This window comes from Dama dama, chromosome 20 (genome assembly GCF_033118175.1).
Source record: "Dama dama isolate Ldn47 chromosome 20, ASM3311817v1, whole genome shotgun sequence".
Taxonomy (NCBI): domain Eukaryota; kingdom Metazoa; phylum Chordata; class Mammalia; order Artiodactyla; family Cervidae; genus Dama; species Dama dama.
In genome coordinates, this window is record NC_083700.1 from 50,925,059 (window position 1) to 50,942,277 (window position 17,219).

A 17,219-nucleotide genomic window follows, 5' to 3' on the forward strand; every position below is an offset into this window, starting at 1 on the left:
CTTTCCCAGCATCAGGGTCTTTTCCAAAGAGTAAGTTCTTTGCATCCGGCGGCCAAAGTATTGGAGCTTCAGCTTCACCATCAATCCTTCCAATGAATATTCAGGGCTGATCTCCTTTAGGATGGACTGGTTGGATCTCCTTACAGTCCAAGGGACTCCTCAAGGGTCTTCTCCAACACCACCATTCAAAAACATCAATTCTTTGACACTCAGCTTTGTTTATGGTCCAGCTCTGACACCCATACATGATTACTGGAAAAACCATAGCTTTGACTAGATGGACCTCTGTTGGCAAAGTAATGTCTCTGCTTTTTAATATGCTGTCTAGTTTGGTCATAGCTTTTCTTCCAAGGAGCAAGCGTCTTTTAATTTCATGGCTGTAGTCACCATCTGCAGTGATTTTGGAGCCCACCAAAATAAAGTCTGTCACTGTTTCCATTGTTCCCCTGTCTATTTGCCAGGAAGTGATGGGACCAGATGCCATGATCTTAGTTTTTTTAATGTTGAGATTTAAGCCAGCTTTTTCACTCTCCTCTTTCACTTTCATCAAGAGGCTTCTCAGTTCCTCTTTGCTTTCTGCCATAAGGGTGGTGTCATCTGCATATCTGAGGTTATTGATATTTATCCCAGCAATCTTGATTCCAGCTTGTGCTTCATCCAGTCCAGCATTTCACATGATGTACTCTGCATATAAGTTAAATAAGCAGGGTGACAATATACACCCTGATGTACTCCTTTCCCGATTTGGAACCAGTCTGTTGTTTCACATCCAGTTCTAACTGTTGCTTCTTAACTTGTGTACAGATTTCTCAGGAGGCAGGTCAGGTGGTCTGGTATTCCCATCTCTTGAAGAATTTTCCACAGTCTGTTGTGATCCACACAGTCAAAAGCTTTGGCGTAATCAATAAAGCAGAAGTAGATGTTTTTCTGGAACTCTCTTGCTTTTTCTGTGATCCAACAGATGTTGGATTTCCATAAAATTCCATAATTTCCATAATATTCCATAAAAAATATTAAACTGCAAAATAATTTGCTGCTTATATGCAATGGATGGCAAATCAGCTTGTGCACCAAAATTAGCCCATCACTCTTTTTGTGAATAAAGTTTTATTGGAACACTGCTATGCTGTTCCATTTATATACGGTCCATATCTGCTTTTGGTCTACAACAGAAAGCTGAGTAGCTGTGATGGAGGCTGTATGGCCCATAAACCCTAGAATACTAATTATCTAGCCTTTTATAGTAAAAGTTTACTAATCCCTGGCTTAAAGGGATAACTTTAGCTTTCTAAGAATTTTACTTATATGGAAATGCTGATTTCCTAAGTGTTTTTGTAATAGGATGATGGACCTTTTAGTCATTTTCCAAACCTGCTTATAAAATTTGGGAAGACATCTATTTAAATCATAACCTAAAATATATTTTTAAATCAGTGGTAGAAAGCATGTAATGTAAAACCCACTATAATCATATAAATGAAGTTCTAAAATTTACTTGAATAAAGGCAAGACTGTGATGTTAATGAAATGACTGAAGCTAGCTTGATGAGTTCTGGGGCCAGTTCACCACCACATTTTACCCCAACATATGTTACTGTGGGATGAGCTACTATAGATTTACTATATTTAAGTCACTGCCAAGAAACTGCATAATTGAGATCTAGAAGTTAAAAATTGCATATATTCAAAAATATATTTATTAAAATATATATTGTCAAGGTGGTAAAGCAAACAATTTCAAGATCAGATCAATAAAAAGTTTGCTCTTAAATATCTGTTACCACAGTAATATAGACTATATTAAAATAGAATAAAAAGGTTTTCAACAAAACACACCATATTGATAATTCAAAAGAATTTCACCTTCTATTCTTTTAAGAGTCTCATGCTCTACTGACCGAGCTAGCCGGGCCCTTCTATTCTTTTAATGGCAACAAATACGTTGTATTTTTTAAAATTAAGTGGAATTTTGAAAGCTGCACGTAATCTATGTATGCTCTTGAACATACTAAAAAGTAGAAGCAATGGTCCAAAGACAATCCATAATAGAGATTAGTCTCAAAATGTTTCATGTAACTGGTTTATTGAGGAATCTCAGTTTAAAGCAGATACTAACATAAAACTTTTTATCCCCAGTTAGTGCTATCAACCAAGCTGTGTCAAATTCACCTTTTTTCCATCCTTTAATGATTACAGGTGCATTCCAGTACCTTCTGGTTACTTTTGGTATTTAAAATCAGTATGGTACTATTTTAACACCTATCTCACACTTAATTTAAATCTTTTGTTTCCCATCACTGACTACACTTTTAGTTGGGGAGATCTGGAATGCAGTGTAGAGCATGATCCCTTGCCCCTCCATTTTGTGGGTCTAACTCCTTTGGAATAGGGCTGTGGATGGGTATGGTCACTTTAAGTAACTAACCAGTGACCAGCAGGGTAATAGGAAGATGTCCTTGAATGGTCTAATCCAGATGCTCGTGGCCTTTGCTAATGTGGTGGCTCATTAAGTGACAGACCGAAGTTCTCCCCAGCCTCTCAGCGGACAAAGGTTCTTCTAGGATTCACGATGCTCGATGCCTCCCTACATGGGACACAGTGTTATCTGACCCTGTGTTAGCCTCTTCTAATCTTCACTGAACCACTAAGGTCCTTTTCTTTCCTTGCATACCATGTATACTTGGGGTATGGAATGGACTTTTATTTTTTTTCTATCTATGACAATAATTACTGTCTCTAGTCACCAGGCTAGTACTGGCTTCTCCAGCAAGCCTCCTCCTCCTTTTAGGAATCTCCATATTCAAGTATATTCTCACTGGTTCCTGAGACATACTCTAGGCTCTTTCAAGAAATCTCTTAGTATTTTCTTCTTTGATAGAAGTTCCAGAGTGGTCTGGTTATACAGATGTCCATGGTAGATTCCCATCTCAGGGCTGAGAGGACACTATACCCTCGTTGCAAATATCCCTATCTTTAATGTTTAATTGGGATAGTCTTGGATCTCCCTGCTACCTTTCACTTGGCAGGCAAGATGAGGAAAAGAGATGAAAGAGAAGGAAAACTCTCTTTACTAGGATTCTTTACTTTCTACAGTGCTGAGGATACCACAGACTGTGCCCCTTCTTCTAGTTCCCTTCCTTATAAAAGCTGGAATGAACCGTAACTGATTAAAGACTTGATAAAGGTACCTGAGGAGTTTAACTGTTTCTCAGTAAAACGGGAAGGGTTGGTAGTGGTGGTAGACCCAGTTCATGCCTCTGTTTTAACCCATGGGGTGATATCTCAGATACAACTTATAAAGAGATAGGAAAAGTCCTACCCAACATAAAAATCTAAATTTAAATATGCTTAAAATTATTAAAATTACCTCATTACAATGCATATTGTTGGTTCAGGTATCCAATAAGAGGGGACTATTTATGTAAACAATCCTTTTAATATTAGTTTTTTGATGATTATAAACATAATACATGGCCACTGTTTACAAAGAAAAGCATAAATAAGAAAATAAAAAATAAGAGAAAATTAAAACAATGTACAAATGGCTTTGAAATAAACAGTACAATACCTTTCTTTAGACAACAAATTTAAGTTTGCATAAACTAAAATTAAAAAGCCAGTATTCATATAGCACCTGGAGAAGTAGAAGAGAACTATATCCCACTCCAAGTACATGCTATAAAGAGAAGTGGTAGGAAGGAGGAGTTTCCTTTCAGGGGAAAAAACTGATGAAGCACTGTGGTGCCCTTTGATAAATGGAGAAAGTAACCCTAGTTTCCAGCTTCCTTTCTCTAAGTTCCAAACCCTACCTAACTGAGAGTCCCAACTGTGTACTCCAGTTTCGAATTATATAGGATATTGCCATATTCTTTCAGTAAACCCCCACCTCAGTTTTATCTTATTTAAAATGATCTGAATTGATTTCTGTTTTACACAAGCACATCCTAAGAGTTATTTCTCAGTAGAGTTACCATTAGCTAAAACGACAATACTAACAGAGTTAAGAATCTAGGAGGTAATAATAGATTACTTTAGGTACTATGTAAAAGATTTCTGAGACTCAATAATTACCTTCTGAAAGAAATTACAGTAATCTCTTCTTAAAATATAGATTGCTACTTCTTTTAATCCTTCTAGTCCATACATATCAGCCATATTGAGTATCTGACTAAAATAAAAATAGGTGCACTGTTAATTCTTCTATTTAAATACCAAGGCATAATACACAATAATTTCTTAATGATAAACAGTTTGTTTAGAGAAAATAATAATCTTAACTATTTTAATTCTAACTTTCTGCCCTACATAGTACTCTATACAGATTATAAAAAGCACATAGGTCAAAAGTTGAAAGCACTGCAGCTTGATTTGATTTGTGGAGAATAACACAAAGTAAATTTGGAGATGTTTTACAACTTCCCCTCATACTCTCAGTGATGTATACAACAAGGCCCAGGAAACTGCTTCAAAGGCTATACAGTTACAGCTCCTCACAATAAATAAAAATTTAGGGGGAGGGCAACTAATTGACGTTTATCACATTGAAAATGCCCACAGAGTACCATGAGATTAGAGGTGGCATCCAATGACTCAGAGGGTTTCTGTTGCTTCTTTCAATTGGCAAGGAGTTCTAAGTGCCCACACATACGCTAGGTACTTAGGAAACCTGCGAGTCTCAATTCCATGATAAAATTTCATACAGGTCTCCAGGGGCAAAACTTCAGTACTCAATCCCTGTGACTCATGATGCTTTCTCCCTCAAATCATATTCATTCAGTTTATAACTAAAGGAACTAATAAATATTTACAATTAAAAGAGCAGCCTTCATTCGTGTGATGTTAGAATAGCAATAAAAGGATAGAACATCTCGAAAATTAGAAGAGCAAGATAGATCTCACTCTCCAGTAGGATTTCAGCAGCTTAGATGGCATGTTGTCATAGAGTACTAAAGATCCATACCATTGTTGATCTTTAGGATGCCTATATTCTCAAATTACTTTTAGGGTTTTTTTTCTTTTGACATTCTAAAATTTAAAAATAAAGTAGCAAAAAAATTTATCAAATTCTAAATTTGACTAAAGTTGAATTAACTTTACAAAAATCTGTCATTTACTTTCCAAAACAAATATTAAGTTTTTCAAACACAGCAGCAATTACTTAGTCATGTTCCTTTCTTTGGGACCCCATGGACTGTAGCCCACCAGGCTCCTCTGTCCATGGGATTCTCCAGGCAAGAATACTGGAGTGGGTGGCCATTTCCTTCTATTTAAGTATAATAAAGACTTTTCTTAATCTTACTACTGTGAATTGCTAGATCATCTTTTCTTCTAAATAAGGTGACTTATTGTTTTTAGATATTACCAAAATATGTACAAACATACAGCAAAATAAATAATAAAAGTGAAACTTCTACTTCACTGACACTTTTAAACATAGCTCAATAAAGCAGAAGCCACAAAATATCAATATTTTTATATTTAAAATGATTAAAAAATAATACCCACCCAACATTAGCTTTGATGGGAAAGTCCAAAGTTCCTCCGTATATAAAGTGCATCATAACATTCATTTCTACATGGCTTATACTGAAAAATAAAAGAAAACTAAATTCAAATCCAGAAATAATTAAGGTTTAACTGATATCAATGATACATTCTATTTTCCCATAAATTTTCAGTCAAGATAAAGTTCTAATCTCATTTTTATCTGAAGAACACAATTGTCAAATAACACCCATGAGGTATGCTATTAATTTAAAAATGAAGTTATAACTGCAGCTATGTGTGGGTTTTTATATATTGTAGAATGTTATTAGTATATGATAATCAATTCTTTGTTGGGCATCTTCCATGAGAGACAAGGTTAGAAAGGACTTTAGAGGTCATAGTTCAACCTCTGGAGAAATCCTCCTCAGCATCTTCGAAAAATGGCCTCTCATTTTGCTTAAAGCCTGGGATGAACAACTACTCCATTCACTAGAAAGATTCTTGCTATGCCATACAGATTTCTTAATTTGTAATACCTGTCCAGCGGCTCTAGCTCTGCCAACATCCTCGTTTTACAGATTTAAAAGACATGACTTAAAGAAGTAGTCTGAGGTGATAACCTTTATGTTCCATTGACTACTAGATCTCAGGCTCTCAATTCATGACTTCTTCTCCCAGCACCCCAGATTCAGCCTTCTATTACTCTTATATTTTGTTCATAGCACTGTTACAGGACTTCTTGCATCTTGGCCCTCCCCTGCTCCCCTATTCCTCTGTATCAAGGAAGGTTAATTATCTGGCTGGTGGACAACAACCACTGGTTGTTGATCAAGAGGAACTTCTTGTTGTTGCTCAGTTGTTCAGTAGTGTCCAACTCTTTGCAACCCTTGGCCTGCAGCATGCCAGGCTTCCCTGTCTTTTACTATTTCCCAGAGCTTGCTCAAACTCATGTCCATTGAGTTGGTGATGCCATCCAACCATCTCCTCCACCATCATCCCCTTCTCCTGCCTTCAGTCTTTCCCAGCATCAGGATCTTTTCTAATGTTGGCTCTTCTCATCAGGTGGCCAAAGTATCAGAGCTTCAGTGTCAGTCCTTCCAATGAATATTCAGGATTGATTTCCTTTAGGATTGACTGGTTTGATCTCCTTGCAGTCCAAGGGACTCTCAAGAGTCTTCTTCTCCAACACTACGGTTCAAAAGCATCAATTTTTGGCTCTCAGCTTTCTAGATGAGAGGTAAACTGATTTCTTTTCTCCTTTTTTCACTGCTGAACCAGTGGTAAGAGGTGGTGGGGGAGAAGCGTACTGCTATCCAGGTTCAGACTTTCTCTCAAGTGGCCTGTCTTAGAGTTGACATAGCAAGCAAATCAACTTTGACTTTTGCATAAAAGCAACCCTTGGCCTGCAGCATGCCAGGCTTCCCTGTCTTTCACTATTTCCCAGAGCTTGCCTTATCAAAAATTAAGGAAATGTTTTCTAATTTCATCTGCTGATTCTTTTGTCTTATTGTAAGCAGGAAGAAATTTATTGGGCCCCCTTCAGAACTCCAACAGATAGCAAAGATGGATAGCAGATACCCTTCTTCCCATCACCTCTTTCCACAGATTCAGCAAAGAAAGGAGAAAAGAAATCAAATTACCTCTCATCATCAAATTAACTCTCAGGTCAGAGTTCGTCCTGACCAATGCCCAATGGTTACTAGATAATTCACTCTTTTGGTACAGAGGATTAGAAGGTGGGACAAGATGCAAGGAGTCCTGTAACAGTGCTATGAACAAAACAGGAATAACGGAAGACTGAAGAATAATCTAGATGCCTAAGTCAGAGCTGGAGGTTCATCTTAATCCTCTCTCTCGTTATATCCTATCACTTTACACTTTCAAATGTTTTTGAGTTCAGCCTTTGCTGTATGTTGCTGTTGTTGTTTAGTCACTAAATCGTGTCTGACTTGTGATCCATGGTCTGTACTCTGTCCATTGGATTTCCCAGGCAAGAATACTGGTGTGTGCTAAGTCACTTCAGTCGTGTCTGACTCTTTGCAGCCCTATGGACTGTAGCCTGCCAGGCTCCTCTGTCCAGGGGATCTCCTGGCAAGAATACTGGAGTGGATTGCCATGCCCTCCTCCAGGGGATCTTCCTGACTGAGGGTTGGAACCCATGTCTCCTGTGGCTCCTGCATTGCAGGCAGATTCTTAATCAATGAGCCACCTGAGAATACTGGAGTAGGTTGCTATTTCCTTCCCAGGGATCACACCCTTGTCTCCTGCATTGGCAGGCAGATTCTCTACCATTGAGCCCCCAGGGAAGCCCATTTGCTACATGTTTCCCCCTTTTGTTGCCCCAGTTTAGCCTCTCAGTTTCTTTCATCTGTACTATACTTCATCATAGTACTCTCGTGTAGGCTTCTTGCCTGAAATCACCTCCTTGCATCCCATTTCACACATTGTAATCAGAGTGACTTTGCTAAAATGGAAATCTGACATAGTCTCTGATTTTTAAAACCCTTTAGCAATTCTCCATAGGACCTAGGAAAAAAAGCCCAAATTCCTTAGTTTGGCATAGAATGTTCTTTATTATATGATCTCTGGTTCTCTCTCTAGCAGCTGTTCCAGGACCAGGATAAGCAAACTACCATTTCCTATACCTGAACCACTTACAGTTCCTTATACATCCGTTCCTTATCACATACTGTTTACTCCGCTTAAAATTCTCTCCCTCTCTATTTATTTCATCTTTTAGACACAAGACGCGTGGCTCTTTACCTCTGATTGTTTCCTTAACACTCTCAAGGGGGAAAAAAAGGAAATCATTGAATGTTAAACATAAATAATAACATTTATTGAGCATTTATTATGATTTAGTCACTGAGCTAATAAACATTTCAATGCAATTAGCTCGTTGAATCATAACAACTCAATGGGAGGTTATTATTATTAGTCTTATCTTATAAATGAAAAAACTGAAATTAAGTAACTTGCCCATGGAGGTGGGTGCTGGGAAAAAAATAAATTGCCCAACGTCAAGTGGCCAGTGATGCACTGGAATTTAAATCCAGGCAGACTGCACTGGAATTTGGAATTTAAATCCATACTCCAATGCCTGGGCTCTTAAGCAGTATAATACAAGCCCCCCACCCCCCACCACACACACACCCTTCTATTATCACATTTATCAAACCGACTTATAATATCTTTGTTTACATATTTGTTTCTCCTTCTAAACTGAATTCTGTGCGGGCAGGATGTGTGTCTCATTTACCCTTGCATCTCTAGCAGAAGCAGAATGTCAGACAAGGAGAAAGGCAAGAAGAAAAGAAAGGGAGTTCCACAGGGTACGACTCAGAAAGGTGTTTGCTTTGACTCTGTGGCCTTAATAATATATGCTCAACAAATGTTTAATGAATATTTAATGAATGGCTTATTAGGGTAGTTGCAAGCATCTCCCAAACCTTCAGAAGGAATATTGAGTTGAAAACATATAAATATGTTTAAATTTACTTAATATATATTTATTGGCTTCTACAATGGCCAACTACTCATTTCTGCTGATTCAAAACTCCACATCTCTTTTTTAATACTTAGAAAAAAGCCAAATCTCTAAATATGCTCATTTATACACATGGATATGACAAGAGTTGATCTCAGTATAATTATGCTATATTATCTGTAGTTTGTTCATAAAAAACAGTAGCATAATAGTTACACCCCATGCACTTTTCCTTGAAATTTCAAGAGCCATTCTTATTAGTGTTAATGAGGACTGAATATTTATAAGAATAGTTTCTTCTAAGACTTGACATATTTAAGCAAAGGAAAATAATGACTAGCTAGAAATAAAACTTTTATTAAAATAAACAGCAAAATCTGGATATTTGAGCTTATATATCAATATATATGATAGCTATAAAAACAGCAAGAAACTGTTTTCCTGCTGTCTTGACAGCTGTTTTATTAAACTGCAGCCTCTTTATTGTAAGTCATGTGTATTTTTATGAAAAATGTTTATAAAGACATGATCAACTGACTCGCCAAAAAAAAATTACTGCAATAACCCACAGTTTAAATAAATGGAAAGATTTTAAACACTATTCCCATTTAAATGTAAACAGAATAAAATCCTATAGGAGATGAAAGTATTACATACACTCAACAGTTAGAAAAAATAAAAAGACCATGAGAGAACAGAGCACTAGGATCAGAGATAACATGCACCCAGTCTAAAACCTCTGTGCTATATATGTGTTTCCTAAAGTTTCAGGTTTTTACATATGTGGGCTAAGGTAACATAGGGCCTCATTCACTCATTCATCATTCATTTACATTCAATATCTATTGAATGATAGGCGCTATTCTGGACCTTACATTCTAAAGAGAGGACACAGACAATAAATATGTCAACAAATGTGTGTGCTTAGTCACTCAAGAGTCAAGTCGGAAGCTTTGTGACCCTATGGACTGTAGCCCACCAAGCTCCTCTGTCCATGGAATTCTCCAGGCAAGAATACTGGAGTGGGTTGCCATGCTCTCCTCCAGGGGATCTCCCCAACCCAGGGGCCGAACCCAGGTCTCATGCATTACTGTCTGAGCCACCAGGGAAACCCATGTCAACAAATACACGAAGATGATGTTAACAGTGAAAAATGAAGACAATCAACAGAATAACATAGAAAAGAGTAACTGGAGAGCTGGGCTGTAGCTCCTTTAGGTGGGGAAGTCTGGGAGAATCTTACGGGTCAGATCATACAGGTTCTTATAGCTTAGATAAAGATTTGGGTTCAGTTCTAATTGTGATGAGAAGGCATTGAAGGATTTTGACCAGAAGAGAAATATGACCTGACTTACATTTGAAAAGGTCATCCTGAAGGTTCAGAGCAAGCCAGGAGTCTCTGAAGGGAGATGAAAAAATCCAAATTTATATTCTAAAGTCTCAAGCCACCACCGGAAGACTTCTGTTTACATAAAATGGAAACATGTGGGGTTTCTTTATGGAAATATTGGCTGTTCAATTTCCAGTATTGGATGTGGAAAACGTCCTCTTTCCACCAGGGGAACTTCCTTTCAGCTTTTATCCTCCCACCTTCCAACTCTGGGACATGGGTAGAACTAGGATTACACGTGTGTGCTCAGTTGGTCAGTCATGTCCCACTCTTTGTGGCCTATACCCACCAGGTTCCACTGGCCATGGGATTCCAGGCAAGAATACTGGAGCCAGTTGCCATTTCCTTCTCCAGAGGATCTTCCTGATGCAGGGATCAAACCCATGTCTTTTGCATCTCCTGCACTGACAGGCAGATTCTTTACCATTACACCACCTGGGAAGCCCTAAAACTAGGATAATAGGATTCCACTATTCCTACCTTAATTTATTGAAGGCTGTCCCATTTTAAAATGTCACATGCATTACATCTTTGAACTACCAGCTCAAAACAGAACCAAAAAACAATTGGTTCTTTTCTGTAAGGACAGACAAGATTTCAACTTTAATCTATTGCAGAAAACATCCTACAGATATACAACAATGGCACAGTTCCAAAAGAGGTTACTGACCAAGCAAAGCAGGTGTTGCTGTCCTAGTCCTGGAAATGGCCCTCACTTGAACCCTTTACTCTCTAGAAAAATGAGAACACCACCATTTAAGGAAAGAAAAAAAGGCAAATAATAATTAGCTACAGACTATACACCAAACACTATGCCAAGCTTTTCCTTTCAACAACCTCAGAAAGCTCAGGGAAGGTAAGCAATGTCCCAAAGTCATGTAACAGTTTGGGCCTGGATGTAGAACTTCCTATAAAGACACCAAAGTCCATGATCTTTTTACTATACCACACTACCCCTGGAAACATCTACTCAGGTTTACAATATAAGTTAATGTGAAAGACAATTTGTTTTATAGATTGCTTTGTTACATTATAAAAATTTTTTAAAGATGTGATTTTTTTAAAAAAGTAAAACTCGTAATACGTGTAACTCTGTGGCTGATTCATATCAATGTATGACAAAACCCACTGAAATGTTGTGAAGTAATTAGCCTCCAACTAATAAAAAAAAAAAAGTAAAATTCCTAAATATGCTTTAACCTTCTGACAGCTTTATACACCATGATACTAATAACATTTTAGGTGGTAATTTGACACAGTCAATTTGGTATGTAATACAAGAGGGGATCAGATCTGATAGACAGAGTGCCTGAAGGGGACGGAGGTTCATAACATCGTACAGGAGGCGGTGATCAAAACCATCCCCAAGAAAAGGAAATGCAAATAGGCAAAATGCTTGTCTGTGGAGAAGGAAACGGCAACCCACTCCAGTTTTCTTTGGTCTTTTATTTTTTATTTTTTCAATTATTTTCACCAGTTGGAGGCTTCCAGTTTTCTTGCCTAGAGAATCCTGTGGACAGAGGAGCCTGGGGGGCTGTTGTCTATGGGGTTGCACAGAGTCGGACACGACTGAAGTGACTTAGCAGCAGCAGAAGAGGAGGCCTTACAAATAGCTGAGAAAAGAAGAGAAGCGAAAGGCAAGGGAAAAAAGGAAAGATATACCCATGTGAATGAAGAGTTCCAGAGAATAGCAAGGAGATAAGAAAGTCTTTTTAAGTGAACAATGCAAAGAAATAGAGGAAAACAGTAGAATGGGAAAGAGTAGAGATCTCTTCAAGAAAATCAGGGATACCAAGGAAACATTTCATGCAAAAATGGGCACAATAAAGGACAGAAATGGTATGGACCTAACAGAAGCAGTAGATATTAAGGAGAGGTGGCAAGAATACACAGAAGAACTGTACAAAAAAGATCTTCATGACCCAGATACGCACAATTGTGTGATCACTCTCCTAGAGCCACACATCCTGGAAAGGGAAGTCAAGTGGGCCTTAGGAAGCATCACTATGAACAAAGCTAGTGGAGGTGAAGGAATTCCAGCTGAGCTATTTCAAATTCTAAAAGATGAGGCTGTGAAAGGGCTGCACTCAATATGCCAGCAAATTTGGAAAACTCAGCAGTGGCCACAGGATTGGAAAAGGTCAGTTTTCATTCCAATCCCAAAAAAGGGCAATGCCAAAGAATGCTCAAACTATCACACAATTGGCATTCATCTCACATGCTAGCAAAGTAATGCTCAATATCCTTCGAGCTAGGCTTCAACAGTATGTGAATTGTGAACTTTCAGATGTACAAGCTGGATTTAGAAAAGGCAGAGGAACCAGAGATCAAATTGCCAACATCCAATGGATCATAGAAAAAGCTAAAGAATTCCAGAAAAACATCTACTTCTGCTTCACTGACTATGCTAAAGCCTTTGACTGTGTGAACCACAATAAACTGTGGAAAATTCTTCAAGAGATAGGAATACTAGACCACCTGACCTGCCCCCTGTGAAACCTGTACGCAGGTCAAGAAGTAACAGTTAGAACCGGATATGGAACAACAGACTGGTTCCAAGTTGGGAAAGGAGTATGTCAAGGCTGTATATTGTCACCCAGCTTATTTAACTCATATGCAGAGTACATCATGTGAAATGTTGGGCTGGGTGAAGCACAAGCTGGCATCAAGATTGCTGGGAGAAATATCAATAACCACAGATATGCAGATGAAAGCACCCTTATAGCAGAGAGTGAAGAGCGACTAAAGAGCCTTTTGATGAAGGTGAAGGAGAGTGAAAAAGCTGGTGTAAAACTCAACATTCAGAAAACTAAGATCATGGCATCTGGTCCCATCACTTCATGGCAAATATATGGGGAAAAAATGGAAATAGTAACAGACTTAATTTTCTTGGGCTCCAAAATCATTGCAAATGGTGACTACAGCCATGAAATTAAAAGATGCTTGCTTCTTGGAAGAAAAGTTATGACCAACCTAGATAGCATATTAAAAAGCAGAGACATTACTTTGCCAACAAAGGTCCGTAGAGTCAAAGCTATGTTTTTTCCAGTAATCATGTACAGATATGAGAGCTGGACAATAAAAAAGGCTGATAGACAAAGAACTGATGCTTTTGAACTGTGGTGTTGGAGAAGATTCTTGACAGTCTCTTGGACAGCAAGGAGATCAAACCAGTCAGTCCTAAAGGAAATCAAGCCTGAATGTTCACTGGAAGGACTGACGCTGAAGCTGAAGCTCCAATACTTTGGCCGCCTGAAATAAAAAACGATGCTTTATTTTTATAAAGGCTTATGCTGGGACAGACTGAAGGCAGGAGAAGGGGACGACAGAGGATGAGATGGTTGGATGGCATCACCGACTCAATGGACATGAGTTTGAACAAGCTCCAGGAGTTGGTGATGGACAGGGAGCAAACGCCGGGAGAGGGCAAAGGACAGGGAAGCCTGTCATGCTGCAGTCCATGGGGTCACAAACAGTCAGACATGACTGAGTGACTGAACAACAAGAGGGGAAAGCAAAACATATTGTGTGATGATAATAATAATAAAAGATGTAGATAAAACCCAGAATCTGTCAGGAAATCCCCCTTTTGTTTTGGCATTAGAAAGCCTTGTTATATCAAACAAGATGAAAGAGTCAAAAAGAAATGCATCTTCATTTCTGATGTGCTAGTATTAGAAGTGGGCCTCCCTGCTGGCTCAGTGGTAAAGAATCTGCCTGCAATGCAGGAGACATGGGTTCAATCCATGGGTTGGGAAGATCCACTGCAGAAGGAAATAGCAACCCACTCCAGTATTCTTGCCTGGGAAATCCCATTGACAGAAAAGCCTGGCAGGCTACAGTCCATGGGGTTGCAAAAAAGTTGGACACAGCTTAGCAACTAAACAACAACAACAACATTAGAAATAAAGGAGCTGATTAGGAATAAGCCTCCAATGACAAAATAGCAGCTCTGTGCAAGATGAGCCAGTAAGGAGTAGATCCTAGCTTACAACAGAAGTAAAGGGAACATACTGTAGGAGGAGAGAGCCTGATGATTGCTGGCACTGCTACAACATACAGTCTACTTATTCGTAATGACAGTTTGAAACAAATTTGGCTATTTCTATTTGGTTCTCCCTTGAACATACCACTAAAGTTGATAAGCAGCAGTTGAGCCATATTATAAGAGGAGATATTTATCCATTACCTCCATCATAATGGAAGATGGAAAATTATAGGCAGTGGAATAGAGACCAACAGTTAAGCTACTACTTCTTTATTTATTAACCTCTTAATAAACAGACTCCACCTTTAAAAGCCTGTGTTTTGAAAGTTTAATCTGATCACTCATGAGTATTGAAAGTGTCTGCCTGCAATGCGGGAGACCCAGGTTTGATCCCTGGGTCGGGAAGATCCCTGGGAGAAGGAAATGGCAACCCACTCCAGTATTTTTGCTTGGAGAATCCCATTGACGGAGGAGCCTGGTGGGCTACAGTCCACGGGGTCGGGGTCACAAAGAGTCGGACACGACTGAATGACTTGACTTTCACTTTAACTTATTCCCATAGCTAAACACAGAGCTTGTTTTGAGTGATAAAGAACAGGTAACAGTAGAGCAGCTCTGGTGGAAGATGTGCCCATATCTCAACCCCATGCCATGTATTCCCTAAGGAACTACCAGGAACTTTCCATTCCTATGGAAAAATCACTGATTTAAACAGTGGAAAAGAGCAGTCTGAATTAGTTCAAGAACACATACCAATGGGAAACTTTAAATTTCTTCAGTGACTGCAGGACTTTGAATTAAGAATCAACAAACATGTAACATATTTAGCATAGCACTTATTTGCCAAGGAACCCCTGGAAGAGATTTAATTTATCTGATCTTTTTCTTCTCATCTGTAATCTGTGAATACACCAGCTCTCTCAAAGACTGAATCTAAAAATTAAAGAGCATAGTAACTGTGGAAGTAACATGGAAAATATATGTTATTGTAAGGTATTATCACTGCTAAGGACACAATCTATTTGGAAAGAGGAACAAAGGTGTATGCAATTGGTATCAGATAGTAAAAACACTGTCACTAAACCTATAAGCAACTAAGACTTCTTCTAGGAAATTAGGCAAAGTGTTTTCTGTAAATTACTTTCCCCTGCTGTCAAATAAGGTCCAATAATCATACACTTCTTTTGACGTCTATCTCACTAAACAGAATCACATGGTTACCTCTCCATTTAAATTTTTAGTGACTTCACCTCTAATGAGAGTAGATAGTTTTTTAAAAAGATATCTAAAACATCTGAAACACAATCCCTGGACACGTTTCCAAAATTACACTAGAATGATGATTATCCCTAGAACTGACACACTTACAGAAATTCTGGCCTCTGCAAAAATTATTTCTCTTCCAATACTCAGCAGACATTTTAAATTCACCATAAAGGAAGAGATCTTATTGGCAGGACACATATTTTTCAGGCTGTTTTTCAACAGTGATGATAGTGCTCGCTTCGGCAGCACATATACTAAAATTCAGCAGTGATGATAAAATTTCACTGACTGACTCAACTACACATTCTTTTTACCCACAGGCTAATAAACTATTTGCTTGGCATATAAAATCTTCCATAATCAAGAACTACCTAGTGGTTGCCAGATCAAAACAGTAGGTGATAGAACTAAAACGTAACTCTCTAGAAACCCTGGTATGAAAGAAAAGAGGTTTAGGTTCTTCTGCATATGTTTCATTTCTATCAAATAAATGAAACATGAAAAGAGATAAAAACACATAACATATTCTTAAAAATAATGTTTTAATTTTCCATTTTTCAATAGAGTGAGAAATTACAAATGAGAGGCATTTGGGGATTGATTTTAGTAAGGAATCAGACAGCTGTAACCTACAAGGCTAAAGATTATAGACTAGTGTGAAAAACAGTGAGAGTTTATCAGTACTTTTCACACATCCACTGTTATGGAATCATCACTACCACCATTCCACATTCAAGTCTCTAGCCAAGACTGACTCAGTTGAGGAAGCATCAGCAGTGAGAATGATGAAAGCTGGGAGTTCTCCCTCAGAACTCCCAGGCAGTTTTCCTATTGAGAAAGCCCTCCCCACTACTATACACTCTAGATTCTCACAGTGATCATCTGTGACCAAAAAATATTCCATTTCACCATGTAAGGAAGTAGTTCATCTCTTAATAACTGTCTCAGCAGTTGATATAAACTGCCCCAATTTTGTAGATTCACCAATGCACTATCATAGGTCACTGAAATCCACACCTATGCAAATTATTCTTTAATAAAGAAACTACCTGTTACAGACTAAAAATCTATGTTCCCCCATACACCTAAATTAACATATTGGAGCCCTAACCCCCGTGTACCTGTATGGATATAGGGCTTCTAAGGAAATGTGTGTGTGTGTGTTAGTGGCTCAGTTGTGTCCAATTCTTCGCAATACCAAGGACCACAGCCCACCAGGCTCCTCTGTCCATGGGATTTCACAGGCAAGAATACCAGAGTGGGTAGCCTCTCCCTTCTCCAGGGGATCTTCTAGACCCAGGGATCGAACCCGGTCTCCTGCATTGCAGGCAGACTCTTTACCATCTGAGCCACCAGGGAAGCTCTCTAGGGAAATAATTAAAGTTAAATGAGGTAATAAGGGTAGGGCCCTAGCCGATCTGATAGGATTAGTGTCCTTATAAGAAACACCAGAGAGTGAGCTCTCTCCTTCCACCTTCCTTTCCCCTCTGTGGTCCCCCAGCTCCATGCACTAAAAAAAGGGTCACTGGAGCATACAGCAGAAAGTGCCTATCCACATTCAAAGGACCTAAGGTAAGAGCTCTCATAAGGCACCAACCTTG

At 38.6% G+C, this 17,219-nt stretch overlaps 1 protein-coding gene across 11 annotated transcripts in view; it reads right to left on the bottom strand.

Annotated features, from left to right (window-relative positions):
* Nucleotides 1–17,219, bottom strand: part of BTBD8 (BTB domain containing 8) — a 93,523-nt gene that overhangs the window by 32,024 nt on the left and 44,280 nt on the right. For 9 of the 11 annotated variants that reach the window (XM_061121390.1, XM_061121387.1, XM_061121389.1 and 6 more), the window contains 2 exons: nucleotides 5,506–5,586; nucleotides 4,072–4,168 (listed from right to left, as the gene is read on the bottom strand). In XM_061121390.1, the coding sequence (XP_060977373.1) occupies nucleotides 4,072–4,168; nucleotides 5,506–5,586 (178 nt within the window). Of the gene's footprint in view, nucleotides 1–3,367; nucleotides 3,388–4,071; nucleotides 4,169–5,505; nucleotides 5,587–10,329; nucleotides 10,374–17,219 lie in introns of those variants that run through there. The other 2 variants (XM_061121396.1, XM_061121397.1) reach the window with 2 other exon arrangements.